The sequence below is a fragment of the Leuresthes tenuis genome, unplaced genomic scaffold (genome assembly GCF_036924035.1).
Source record: "Leuresthes tenuis unplaced genomic scaffold, fLeuTen1.0.hap1 SCAF_2, whole genome shotgun sequence".
Classification (NCBI taxonomy): domain Eukaryota; kingdom Metazoa; phylum Chordata; class Actinopteri; order Atheriniformes; family Atherinopsidae; genus Leuresthes; species Leuresthes tenuis.
This window is the reverse complement of record NW_027325356.1, coordinates 14,545,038-14,556,554: the sequence shown is the minus strand read 5'-3', so window position 1 is coordinate 14,556,554 and position 11,517 is coordinate 14,545,038. Positions and strand designations below refer to the sequence as shown.

Genomic DNA, 11,517 nt, shown 5'->3' with positions numbered 1-11,517 from the left:
GGGAAACTTCTAGTACCGGTTTGATTTATTTCAGGTCTTATTGAGTTACTCGGCTTTTAAGTGGTGCACCTTTCCAAACTTTAAAGACTCAAACAAACGTCTCTTCCATGAAATCACGATTGCTAGCATCATTACTATGTAACTGAATCGTGTCTCCATAGAGCCAGTCGAATAGTTCTGCCCAGCGACACTGGAGCAAGAAGACATCCTGCAGGAAAAGTACTTATGCCGGGCGACTTCATGTCTTTCAACTGTCCATAACTTCAGCATGAACAAGAAGTACTTCCAGGTTTCTCTGCTTGCTGATCAGAATCTTCATCTGGATGTTCATTTTGAGGTGATGATCCTTCAACATTTGGACCCTACGGGTGTGAAAGGAGGAGAACAACAGGACTGGTACAGATGACACCAAGCCAGGACTGAGTTTTCTGTTTTATTGACATACACTACATTAGAGCCTACAGTATGATGCAAGGTATTATTCCCTTTGAATAATTTCAAAAAGCACTGCAGTCTTAAAAATTACAAAAAAAATTTTTTACATACAAAATATATACAATACAAGGCTTGGTAAACATCAGCTAAACCTGTATTTCCCTTTTAATTTACAACACATCATGTATGTGTATATACATATATATATATATATGTATGTATATACACACACACATAATGTGTATATATAAGAAACACCCATACATATCCTCGTGTCCTTAGCCTCTTTTAGGAATGACATCCATTTCAAAGTATCAAAAATAGAGTAGTACAGTCTCTGTAGCTTTGCTTTCATTTAAAATGGGAACATATTGTTCGGTCTTTGGTTGTGACAGCAGAGGACGGCAGCCAGAGTTTACTGTCGATGCTGGTTTTGTTTCTTTTCTTTTTGTTTGTTTGTTGTTGTTTTGTTTTTTTTTTCTTTAATGCAAAAAAAAAAAAAAACCCATCCGCCTGTTCTCTCCCGTACATCCTTTAACGTCCACCCGGCGCCTCTTTAAAACAAAACAAAACACGACAATCGTTATCGACTTCTGTCTTCGTTGGGGAGGAAAAGAAAGAAGAAAAAACAGAAACACACACAAACTTGGTTTTCAAACGAGAGTTAAGGCATCCTAACATTCACATAGTGACATGATATTGTCACTGTTCCATAAGCAACTTTACGAGTAGTTCGTAATTTGCTCACATCTGCTGCCGTTACAGTTGCATAGCCGAAATACGTCTGTGTGCTTCTGTTGTAGAAAATAGGACTCTTGGATTTCCTGAATTCTGAACAGGGTATTTGGTACAAACATCTACCATCCACCGTCTCTCTCACACACATTCATACACACAACTGAGCCTACTAAGATGCTTGCACTGTGTCCTCCATCCAGTGCTAACAGAACTGATCAAGCATCTACAGTCTACAGTCTACTTCTATAGGCATCAAGGTCATTTTTTTGTCTTTTTTTTTTTTTTAATTTTAAAGGCATTAAGCAGAGATTTAATGCATAGCAGAATCATTTTCACCTGGAAACTGACTTCAAACCATAAGCAACACTCCTCAGCTCTAACATGCAGGAGCCTCTTTGTCAATTTTAAGGCAAAAAAAAAAGAAAAGAAAAGAAAAGAAAAGATGAAGGATCACATCGTTACGAGTCGAAGCCGTTCAGGAAACGATCAAGAAGTCTCTGATTGTGGACAGCAAACGTTGATTGTTGCAAGCAGGGGAGACGGGGATGACCCCATTTCATCCAGATGTTGCTCATTACAGACAAGGAAAACAACACATAAATACAATATATAGACATCTTTACATATAAAATACTTTCACAATGTTTGTCAGATTATTTTTCCACCGAATGTCATCCAGGCAGTCGTACCACAAAGAGCACGGCGGCTGTCGGGAAACAGAAGGCATGCGAAGGGGCCCCCCCGAGAGATTTGATGAGCTGAAATTTGAGCGGCAGAGAGCTGCGTCTCTGTGGACCAATGAAAACACTTCTCTGTAACACAGAATTTACGGGCATGATCATAAACTGCCAACTCCACCCCCTCATCGGGGTTCATGAAATCAGAATCACGTGAGTTTGCAGGTCTGTCTTCTCGTTTCTCTCTTTTCTATTTATTTATATATTTATTTTTTTATATAAATGTACCATCGTCAAACTTCAAGCCTGCTGTGCAAAACGAAAACGAAAAAAAAAAAAAAAAGCTTTAGCTACCAATCAAAGCTGCTAAACGTTAATAAGGCATTTGTTCAACTTGAAGAAGACAAAGAAACCCAGGAGAAGGGATGGAAAGGAGTAACGGAAGAGGCAGAAAGAAAGAACAAGAGGCGGGGCTTAATGTACAGGTATCTACACAGCTGCAAGGTTAGTAAAAGTTGTGGAATGTTGCATTTTGCAGATCCATGAGCAGCGCCACAGCAGCGGGCCCCTGCACTCCACACCTGAATGCTTTTAAATGTCTTAGGTCAAATCAAAACAAAGAGAGGATATCCTTTTCATCACGAGTCTTACTCGTTTACCCCGACAGCGAAGCTTACGGAGGTTCGGTCCGATCTCTCGGCAGGGTTGCTCTGAATTTGGTAATCCAATTGTATGACTGATCACTTTTTTACTAAAGCTCACCCAATCAAAAGCAAGACTGCTTTGCAGCACTGCGGCAGCTTTGACACGCTGCTGTTCCTCAACAATGTTGCCTGAGAGCTGTGCGCTACATCTTCATTAATGAAAGTCGATGCTGGTGAGAGCGCGGCGGCGGCGCCGCCCGTCGTGTTGTCTCCCCTAAAGATTGGTTTGAAAAGTGAGCGTTCCAGGCCCACAGATGCCTGAGCCGACTGGTCAGGAAGACAGCGGTGCACTGAAGGGTCAGACAGTCGAACGCAGACCTGAGAACTTACAGACAGCTGTGAACAGCGAGGAGCTCGGCTCCGACTCCGAGGTGGCTACACTCTCCCGCTCCTGCTTGATCTGCGTCATGTCTGGAATTCCTTCATCTACATCTCTAAATGAGAGACAGAGTATTGTTTTAAATTAAAATCAGAGAAACGTCCTTTTGTCAGGCGGAGGGTCCTCTCAGCCCCCGTGTTTTCAGTCTGGTCTCTTCAGCCTTCTTCTTCCACCAGGACCAGAACCCGGAGCAGGTTCCGGCTCCACGTTGGAGCTGTGGAGTTTGCTACCTGAGCCGAAAGGCTGCGTCAGGGCTTGAGTGAAGGCTGAGCTACGACTGGTTGTGAGCCAATGGAGGACCGTGAGAGCTGGGAGACTGGGACATGTCTCTGCCGATGATCTCGTTTACTGTGGAAACAAACAAACAAAAAAAACTCTTTAACCGAGCTAACTAAAGAATAATTAGACATTTTGTGCATGCAGAGGGTTTTGTGGTTCACAGTACAACTAGTGCTGGTGTTCAGCAGCTATTTCCTACACACTCTGTTTGATACGAGATGCATTTCAAACAGTGAGCGTGTCGAAATATCAGTTTAATGTCTGCAACCTGCTTTGATTTGCCTTACGATAGCCTCAGTGTCAGTAATACGGCAGAATATCTTTCAGCCGTTTGAAACTTGGCAACGGCACAACAGTTATGGGCAAACACACTAAATACTCCACAACTGCGGTCAAACTACAGAGAAGTCTCCAATGGTGACATGAGAAAACTGCTTTAAAGAGACAGAGATAGTGGCAGCAGAGTTTAAACAATATTAATAAAGATATTTCTTTATGGAACACCGATCTGTGCTTGCGTTCTGTCCAATGTTTCCTTTTTATTGCCGGTTATCCATTCGTTTTAAAGCCTTTTATCATCTTGAGCCTGAAATAAAGCATGCTCATGTTTATCCTCTTACGTGCTCTAAACTGGAATAAACCTCTGGCAATGTGCAGTCGTTTCCAGCAGAGGGAGGCGTGGTTCCACAGAGCTCCTCGCAGGACTGAAAAGTCAAAACTCACACTGCCAAAAGCTCAAGCTGGTAAGAAACTAAAAGAGACTGGCAAACTCAAAGGTTGCAGAGTCATTGCTCTGATATGAGATATAATCAGTCCTGACATAACAAATGAGAGAAACTATTCCATTCACAGTTCTCACCTTTGACTCCAAGAAACATTAGCAATCAGCGCTCGGACTACTTTAAACGCGCCCGTGCAGCTGGCCCAGCAGCCCGGCTGTCCACGACTTCATTAGAGCTTTAATTGCGGTTCAGTACGTTTCCTCAGGCCCCTTCTTGGGGTTTGTAAGCAGGGCGAAAGGGCCATGTAACGCCAAAGCTTTGTCAAAAACATGCAGTTGATCCCAGAGAGGCACTCGGGCGCAGCAAGGTTAATTACTCCACCAGCTCAGACGGAGCCCGATTTTAAATAAGTAACCGATAAGTCTTTCTTCGCGCTGCTGCCCATTTTCCAGCCAGCATGCGCGATTGTTTTACATCTGCTGCATCCGTTCGACACTCACAGTGGAACCACAAGAAACGCAGCAGGGAGCTTGTAAAAACAACATAAAAAAAAAAAAACCTGCAGCCGTGATGTAAATCTCCATCAAATACTTTGACGCGGTGAGGAAGGCATGAAGACAGGGTGACAAAAAGGCCTTCATTCGTTTGAAATGTATGGAAAAACGCGTCTCTCTTCCACTGCAACGGCATGCGAGCAATCAGTTTTTTGGTGCCCGGCCTGCTTCATGTGGTTCTCCCAGTTTTAAACGCGACGATGAAAGGTCAGACACACGCAGCGCAGAAACCAGGCAGGGCGGACTGGTTTTGGGAGGGCGCAGCAGAAACCTCTGGCCCAGTTTGGCACTGGGAGATTTACTGGCAGACCTGTCTGCACACGACAGTCAAAGTGCAGCTCTACTTCTCTCAGTCCCACTTGTGCAACTGTGCTATAATATCAGACATTCCCCAGGATATCATACACAAATGTTTTACTGTAACTCAGTTTGAGAAAGAACAAAAAGGGTGGCGGGGGGGGGGGGGGGGGGGGGGGGGGGGGGGTGACTCAGGCAATGATGAGCAAGTGAACCCAGCCAAGTGTTTCAAGAGAAAAACATGTCATATTTAAATTAGGACCCAGCACGGTTAAGTGCTGCGGAATACAAGAAACACTGCACTTAGTGCAAGAAAGCTCTTATCTTCATGAATTCATCAAAGTATAATGATCCTCAACTTGTGTTAATCAAACTAAAATGAATCCAAAGACTGGTTTGCTTGTTTTGTTTTTTAACATCCTTTAAATGAAACAAAGCTTTTCTTTTACAGACTTTGTTCAGGAACCTGCAGATGTAATTTACTGCACCGGTGTGCCTTATTTGTGTTTTCTGCCGCTTGCTTTTGTGTCTGGCCACCATCACTCACATCATCCTGTTAGCGTGGGAGGCTCTTCCTTTCCCATGTCAACCCTGTTCACACACACACACTGTCACACTCACAGAACCACCACGCGCTTAAAAGACAACCGTGTGACTGTGACAGCAAACATTTACCTCTGAATATGCAGCCTAACACTGAACGAGTCGGCCAGTTTATCGATCTGTCACACAATTCCATGGGTGAAATAAAACCGTGATGGAGGGCGGCAGATCTCCTTTAAAGGCTGTGACCTTTTCAGAGACCAAGTGTTGCAGCTGGGCTCAAAAATAAACAGTATCTTACAGCTGTTAAAAGAGCAGCCGAGCAGCTGCATCTTCTTCTTTTGTCCAGGTTTTATGCCAATGTAGCAAAATGTGAGTTCTCCTCTGAAACTAATCCCCAGCGAACGATTGCTTCATATTGAAAATTGAAATTAGTGCTTACAGGCCTCTCAGAAGCCTCCTGCACAGCTCAAATGTGGTGAACTGTATAAGCCTGGTTGGGTTCACGGGAGTCATTCTGCTCTAATACCACAGGAATATGAGCGACACTGTGAAGTGTGACAGACCGACATTAAGTGGGCGTCTGCAAAAACATATCACTTTCCGCTGTACTGATTAGATTGTTGCACAGGCAAACATTAACCTACGGACTGATAAATAACCCAGAGGAGGCAAACAGAAGTGCAATTAGCATGAAATGAGCCGAAAACCTGCGACTCAATCAAGCGCGACTTTTAGAGTAATTCCTCTCAATTTGATTCACTCGGTTTTTCTCATAAAAGGAGGTGACAGGAGAGGTTTCCCCAGCACGATTTGTGAGAAATGTTTTCACTTAGCTTCACTCCCGAGATGACAGCTGTGCGAAATGTAAATTTGGAAGATCTGATTTGGGGCTCGATAGAAACGACGCAAATTTCCATTTTCATCAGAACTAGGAACACAGGATGGAAAGAAGGCGGCCGTTTATCTCCTTTCTTTGTCTTTTTCCCTCGCGGCGGATCGTCGTCAGACAAACTTCTTCGAAGCACGACAAAAGTGGCAAAATGTCCGGACTAAAAGCTCGAGCTGAACCCTAATTTTCTTTTTCTCTCTGCTGTCAAAAGCACCGAAACGGAAAATAAGCAATTACAACAATCTTTTTTCTTTTTCTTTTCATAAATAGAAAACAAGAGAATTCAATTTTGCCAGAGTGAACACAGATATTCACTACTTCAATTTTAGCTGGAGCTCCACACATCAATCGCCCAGAAGTGAAAGAGAGGTTTGAGTCGAGCACAGCTTCTGACAAGTTTCAGATGCTGATAGCATTTTCTCAGGTTTACTGGTATTGTTCATGACTGTGCAACAGAAAACCAGTGATTCAGCGCTGCCTGTCGTAGTAACTGTGGCTCCGAATGTCTCAGCCGGAGGGAGATCCTCTGTAGATGACTTGCAGGGGGGGCTCCCTAGCCAAAATATACATCTGCAGTCAGCCGACTAATACAAATACTACTACTACAGATTAACTCCTGCACCGAGGTGCTTCTCATCTTCTCTGCGTTTAACACTTCAAATGACTGAGATTGAAAACAGAGTATTTATCTATTTGTCCACCTAAAATCTATGTGGCGAGATTGCAATATAATGCAATAAGAGAATAAAACCAAATGCCAAACAGACCTCACACCGTTTAGCTACAAAATAAATGTGTAGATGAATCTGTATGTGGTGCATGAAGCGGTGTCATGGGGCTTCTTTAATTTCCCTAAACCCAGTTTCACATCTAGAAGGAGACCACGGCGACTGAGTAATTTCTCCTCTCCATTTCTAAAGTGCATGTCAAAGGGGGCACATTCAAAAGATTAACCGTAACGAGAAACAGAAGTGAAATAGGCAGATGGACATTCACCACGATAAACATGTCTACTGCAGGAATGGAAAATGGGTAATTATCATAACCCTCAATGACACATTGAAAAAAGTTCCCTGAATGAGGCTTTAAGAAGAGAAAAAAAAAAGAAAAAGCACCACTCTGGCAGAGCAGCTTAAGCAAATAATTTGAAGACTGACTGATTCTTCTGCCCAGCGAGTGAAGACACCGTGCCACAATGGAAAACTTCAGTGCAAAGGGAGCAGAGAGAAGCAAGACTCGTTTTGTCTGCAAGAAGGAATATCAAAGCGCACAGTTTCCACTCGCAGGGCTCTGTAATGACATGCACACGTCTTCATAAAGCTGCGGGTGAGACAGCAAACGTGAAGTAAAAAGCCACAGAGCCATCGCACACATTGGAAATAGATGGTCAGTTCATGGAAGTTGGCCTTCTCAGTAAAGCCTTCTCCTCTGCCCCTTTTAATCTCTGCGATCCCTTTCTGCTTTACTTCAATTTCACATTTGGAGTCGGCGAGTGAGTGGGTGAGGGTGCAGAGCGCAGCCCAAAGGCTCGTTACGAAGTCGGTTTCTCAAAGTCACTCATCTCTGTGAATCATCTGTGGACGTTCCATTTGATGTGACGGTAAGCGATTCACAGGAATCGCAGCCTTTGATCTGGGACACAGCGGTGGCTCCTCTTTGCAGGTGACCAGAGGATCCGACTTTTGAGAGGGAAACCGCAAGAGCTGAAACGCCCGTTTGAGGAGCTCAGCGAAGCCCACGATGCAACATCTGACAATACGCACTGGAGAGCTCGAAGAGGTTAAGCTTCTGGCTGACAAAAAAAAAAAGCTCACTACGATGAATCACCTGAATTACAACAAATACACACACACAGCACTGCACATACCTGTCAGCAGCTCCACATTTACAAGGGGGAGTGAAATCCACATCACCACTCCGTCAAGTTCTCGCTTGTGCGCCATTAAAAATCACCTCGACTACCATTCGCACACCGGTACAGTGTACAGTGTGTGTTACCAACAAAAATGAAGAAATCACCCTCATCCACACAGAAAGGCTTCCCGGCTCCCCTTCTTTCCAACTTTAATTCAGCATCTGGCACCGACTCCACACGAGGCCGAGACCTCTGCGTCTTTAAGGCCCGTCATTGTGTGGAAAGATGACACACAAAGTCCGTTTCCACTCGTTTAAGGGGAAAAGACCAGCAAATGTTTGCCATTGTTTTTAAAGCTCAGCAGCAGCATTCGAAGGAAACTTACTTTCCTCTCACCGTTTGTTCTTTTTCCAATCGACTGAATGAGGAGCTTTCGTGGCGCGGCGGCTCTGCTTGCTTACGGGCTGCAGGAGGCCACAAACACACATTACCATATCATCTCACTTATCACTGATAACCACAGCTAAAAGAACAACAAAAGTGTCACCTTTTTTTTATCTGTGCGAATTTTCTACAGAAATTAACAATCATGAAAAAGTAGGCTTTCCGTGAAAGGCGTAGGAAGCTTTTTCAGGCCTTTCCAAAGGAGGAGGAGAGTCAGGGTACTTTACAAAGGCCGGCAGAGGCAAAAAATGTCCAAATCTAATTTTATGTTCTGTTTAATTTGGAATACAACCAGAGGATTGGTAGATTTCTCACCACCTGTCAAAGGTACGTCCAACATTTACTGGCATTTCTTTCTCGGGTCTGGACCGCCTTACGAGTGGGAAAAGTCTTTCTGGATTGCTAAATGCTGGCCACTCACTTGCTTTAGTTATTGCTCTCATATATCAAGTATCAGACTGTGGGCGAAGATCAGCGCCGTCGAATGCGAAGACTGCACATTTAGCCCCAACTTTGCTGTTCTTTCAAAAAGGTTGCTTAACATTTCAAATCAGATAGTGTAGAGTGCGTGTTCACGAGTTTCTTGAGCAACAAAGATGCAGTGTAAAAAAAGTCAAATGTCAGCAGCAGGTAGGAACTGTTCTGCATGTGGTGCAAGACTGTTTTAGCAACAGCTGCCGGGAGCTTCTCTTTCTCTGCTCAGTCCCTCGTAAAGACAGACAATGAGAACAAGTGAACGACACGTTCGGGGCACAAACAGCACCGTGTGTATATCAGCACATTTACAGGATCGTTTGAAGAGTTCATTATTCAGCCCACTCCAGCACACGTGTGTACAGGTGCAAAACACAGATTCTTCTTCTACTTTCCTAAACTCTACCTGTTAGTCAGTTTAAAATAAATGCATACATATATTATGATTCTGGTTAAAGTACTGCTCACTACAGTGATGAAAGAGTTTCTTCTTTCTTTTTTCTGTCCCCTACTGTTGTTCCATCGGCTGCTTTTCATTCCTCTGCAAACAAGTTTTTCTAATTCCCATTAGGTCTGATTTCTTAATGCCGGCCCCGCTTCACTTAGTCTCATCACAATAAAAACACACCGTTTCACTATTTCAGCTACCGACTACATTTCAGATTGAAGGTCTTGGCTGAGTGACCCTGCAGCGGGGTTGGAGCCTGAACTTGTCTGTCCATCTGTCTGTCAGTCTGTCTTCTCACCTCCTGTGTCTTCTGCACTGCACTGCACTGCACACACACACACACACACACACACACTCACAAAACTCTACAACATCAAATAGATTCACACAAACACAATACGCCATTTCTCTCTCTCTTACACACACACACAGACACACATCTCAAGCATGCTCTGGTGTGCGTCACAAGGGCCATCTGCTTGCTAACCAGAGCAGTTTCTACACACACATTTGGTATTCCTGCTCCTACCGCCGGCACAAATCTGTAAAACTACCAGCGTAGTTCATTTTGTGCAACTCCTGGTGAAAAATGTTCATGGGCGTATTTTCCAAACCGCTTTGAAAATGTCAGTAAGAGGTGTGTTCTGTTGGTAAAAGGGTGGGATGACAGAAAACCGGTGGAGAACGTGAGCTGAAGATCATACGTGACTCTAATGGACGACAAGCTGGTGGCAGTTTCCCTGAACAAGATACCAGAAAGTGGGTTTCCACAATCACGATGGTCTAATAAACTCCAAAGACTGCTGAAAAATCCTTTCTCCTAAAACATAACCTTTCATTCTACATGAATTTAGACACTCTAATCGTGTCTGCAGTTTGCATTGGTGTCCATTCTGATCCGTCTGCCTGCCAAACTGGGGTGACTGTGATCTACTTAAGAGAGTGTGCCGCGACCTCCTAAAACTCAAGAGTTGCGTGAAGCTTCCTGTTGCTACGTTAAAACATGGCCTACAGAGCTGGGCTGGCACAGAAAGCTATTTTTAACCACCAGCTCAAGGGGGAGATCTTACATTCCCAGCTGAATGGTGTCGCAAACTTTTTCTCACACTACTTTGGAGTACGCGCAGCCACTTTCACAGCGGCTCCGTCTCTCACAGTAGATCTGAACTACGCTTTTATGTGAGAAATTTCTGGTTAAACACATCTCATGTGTGCATACGAATGAGGCTGTGAAAAGGGAGACAATAAGCACGCGTTAGTAAATGTTCTGCACTGATGAACACTGGTGGATGTTGGTCCTACACGCATGATTTATTGACAGCTTGTCCTGTGTTAATTAGGCTGACCCCTGCTAACACACAACATCTCCTCTTCCTGACACAGCCTCAGCAGGCTACTTATTAACCCTAAAGCTTCCAAACCCTCATTTGAATATGCCAATGAGGTTAAGAAAACCAGGTACTGCTCTGAATGTTAGATAAGGAGGTAGATGATTTAAAGCTGGCTGGATAAACATCTTTTAGGTAACAAAAATTCATGAATAAGAAAACAAAAGGTGCTAAATGCATGCATGCGAGGGCTTTATGGTCAATTGTTAGGTCAACAAGTTCTGCCGAGCATCCTAATTAGAGTGGTTAACGTGAGGGCACACATGATCAGGTAAACACAAGCACACACAGCATGTAATTACTGCAGCACATCAGCTCCAGTCCAAGCGAGAAGCACAAAATGATGCAATCCTCAGCTGCTCTCCAGTTCCAAGGAGCCAAAAAAAAAAAAAAAAGTGTAATTAAGCTTCAACCTGCTGCCAGAAATACAGAAGCTTGGCAATTCTCAATTAGGCCCTTTTAATGCGATACAACACTTATCAGCGCTATTGTGTCTATGACACCCAACACCAGTCACAGGACAGCTCAGTAATAAACCTGTGAACAGAAGCGTGCCCTGCACCGACAGATGAAACGCTATCACCATTATCTGACATCAAGGTTTCAGCCCCCCTGAAAACACAACAACTGGTGCTCGGTGTTGGTTTACATCGGATACAAATTTATCTTGTGCGTCACATTTTGTTGA

The 11,517-nt window shown here is 43.9% G+C and overlaps 1 protein-coding gene across 1 annotated transcript in view; it reads right to left on the bottom strand.

The window, feature by feature from the left end:
• Positions 1-420: 420 nt before the first annotated feature.
• nfatc3a (nuclear factor of activated T cells 3a) overlaps positions 421-11,517 on the bottom strand; it is a 58,109-nt gene continuing 47,012 nt past the window's right edge. Inside the window, exon 10 of the mRNA XM_072380299.1 lies at positions 421-3,281. Coding sequence (XP_072236400.1) covers positions 3,205-3,281 — 77 coding nt within the window. The 3' untranslated portion in view covers positions 421-3,204. The remainder of the gene's footprint in view (positions 3,282-11,517) is intronic.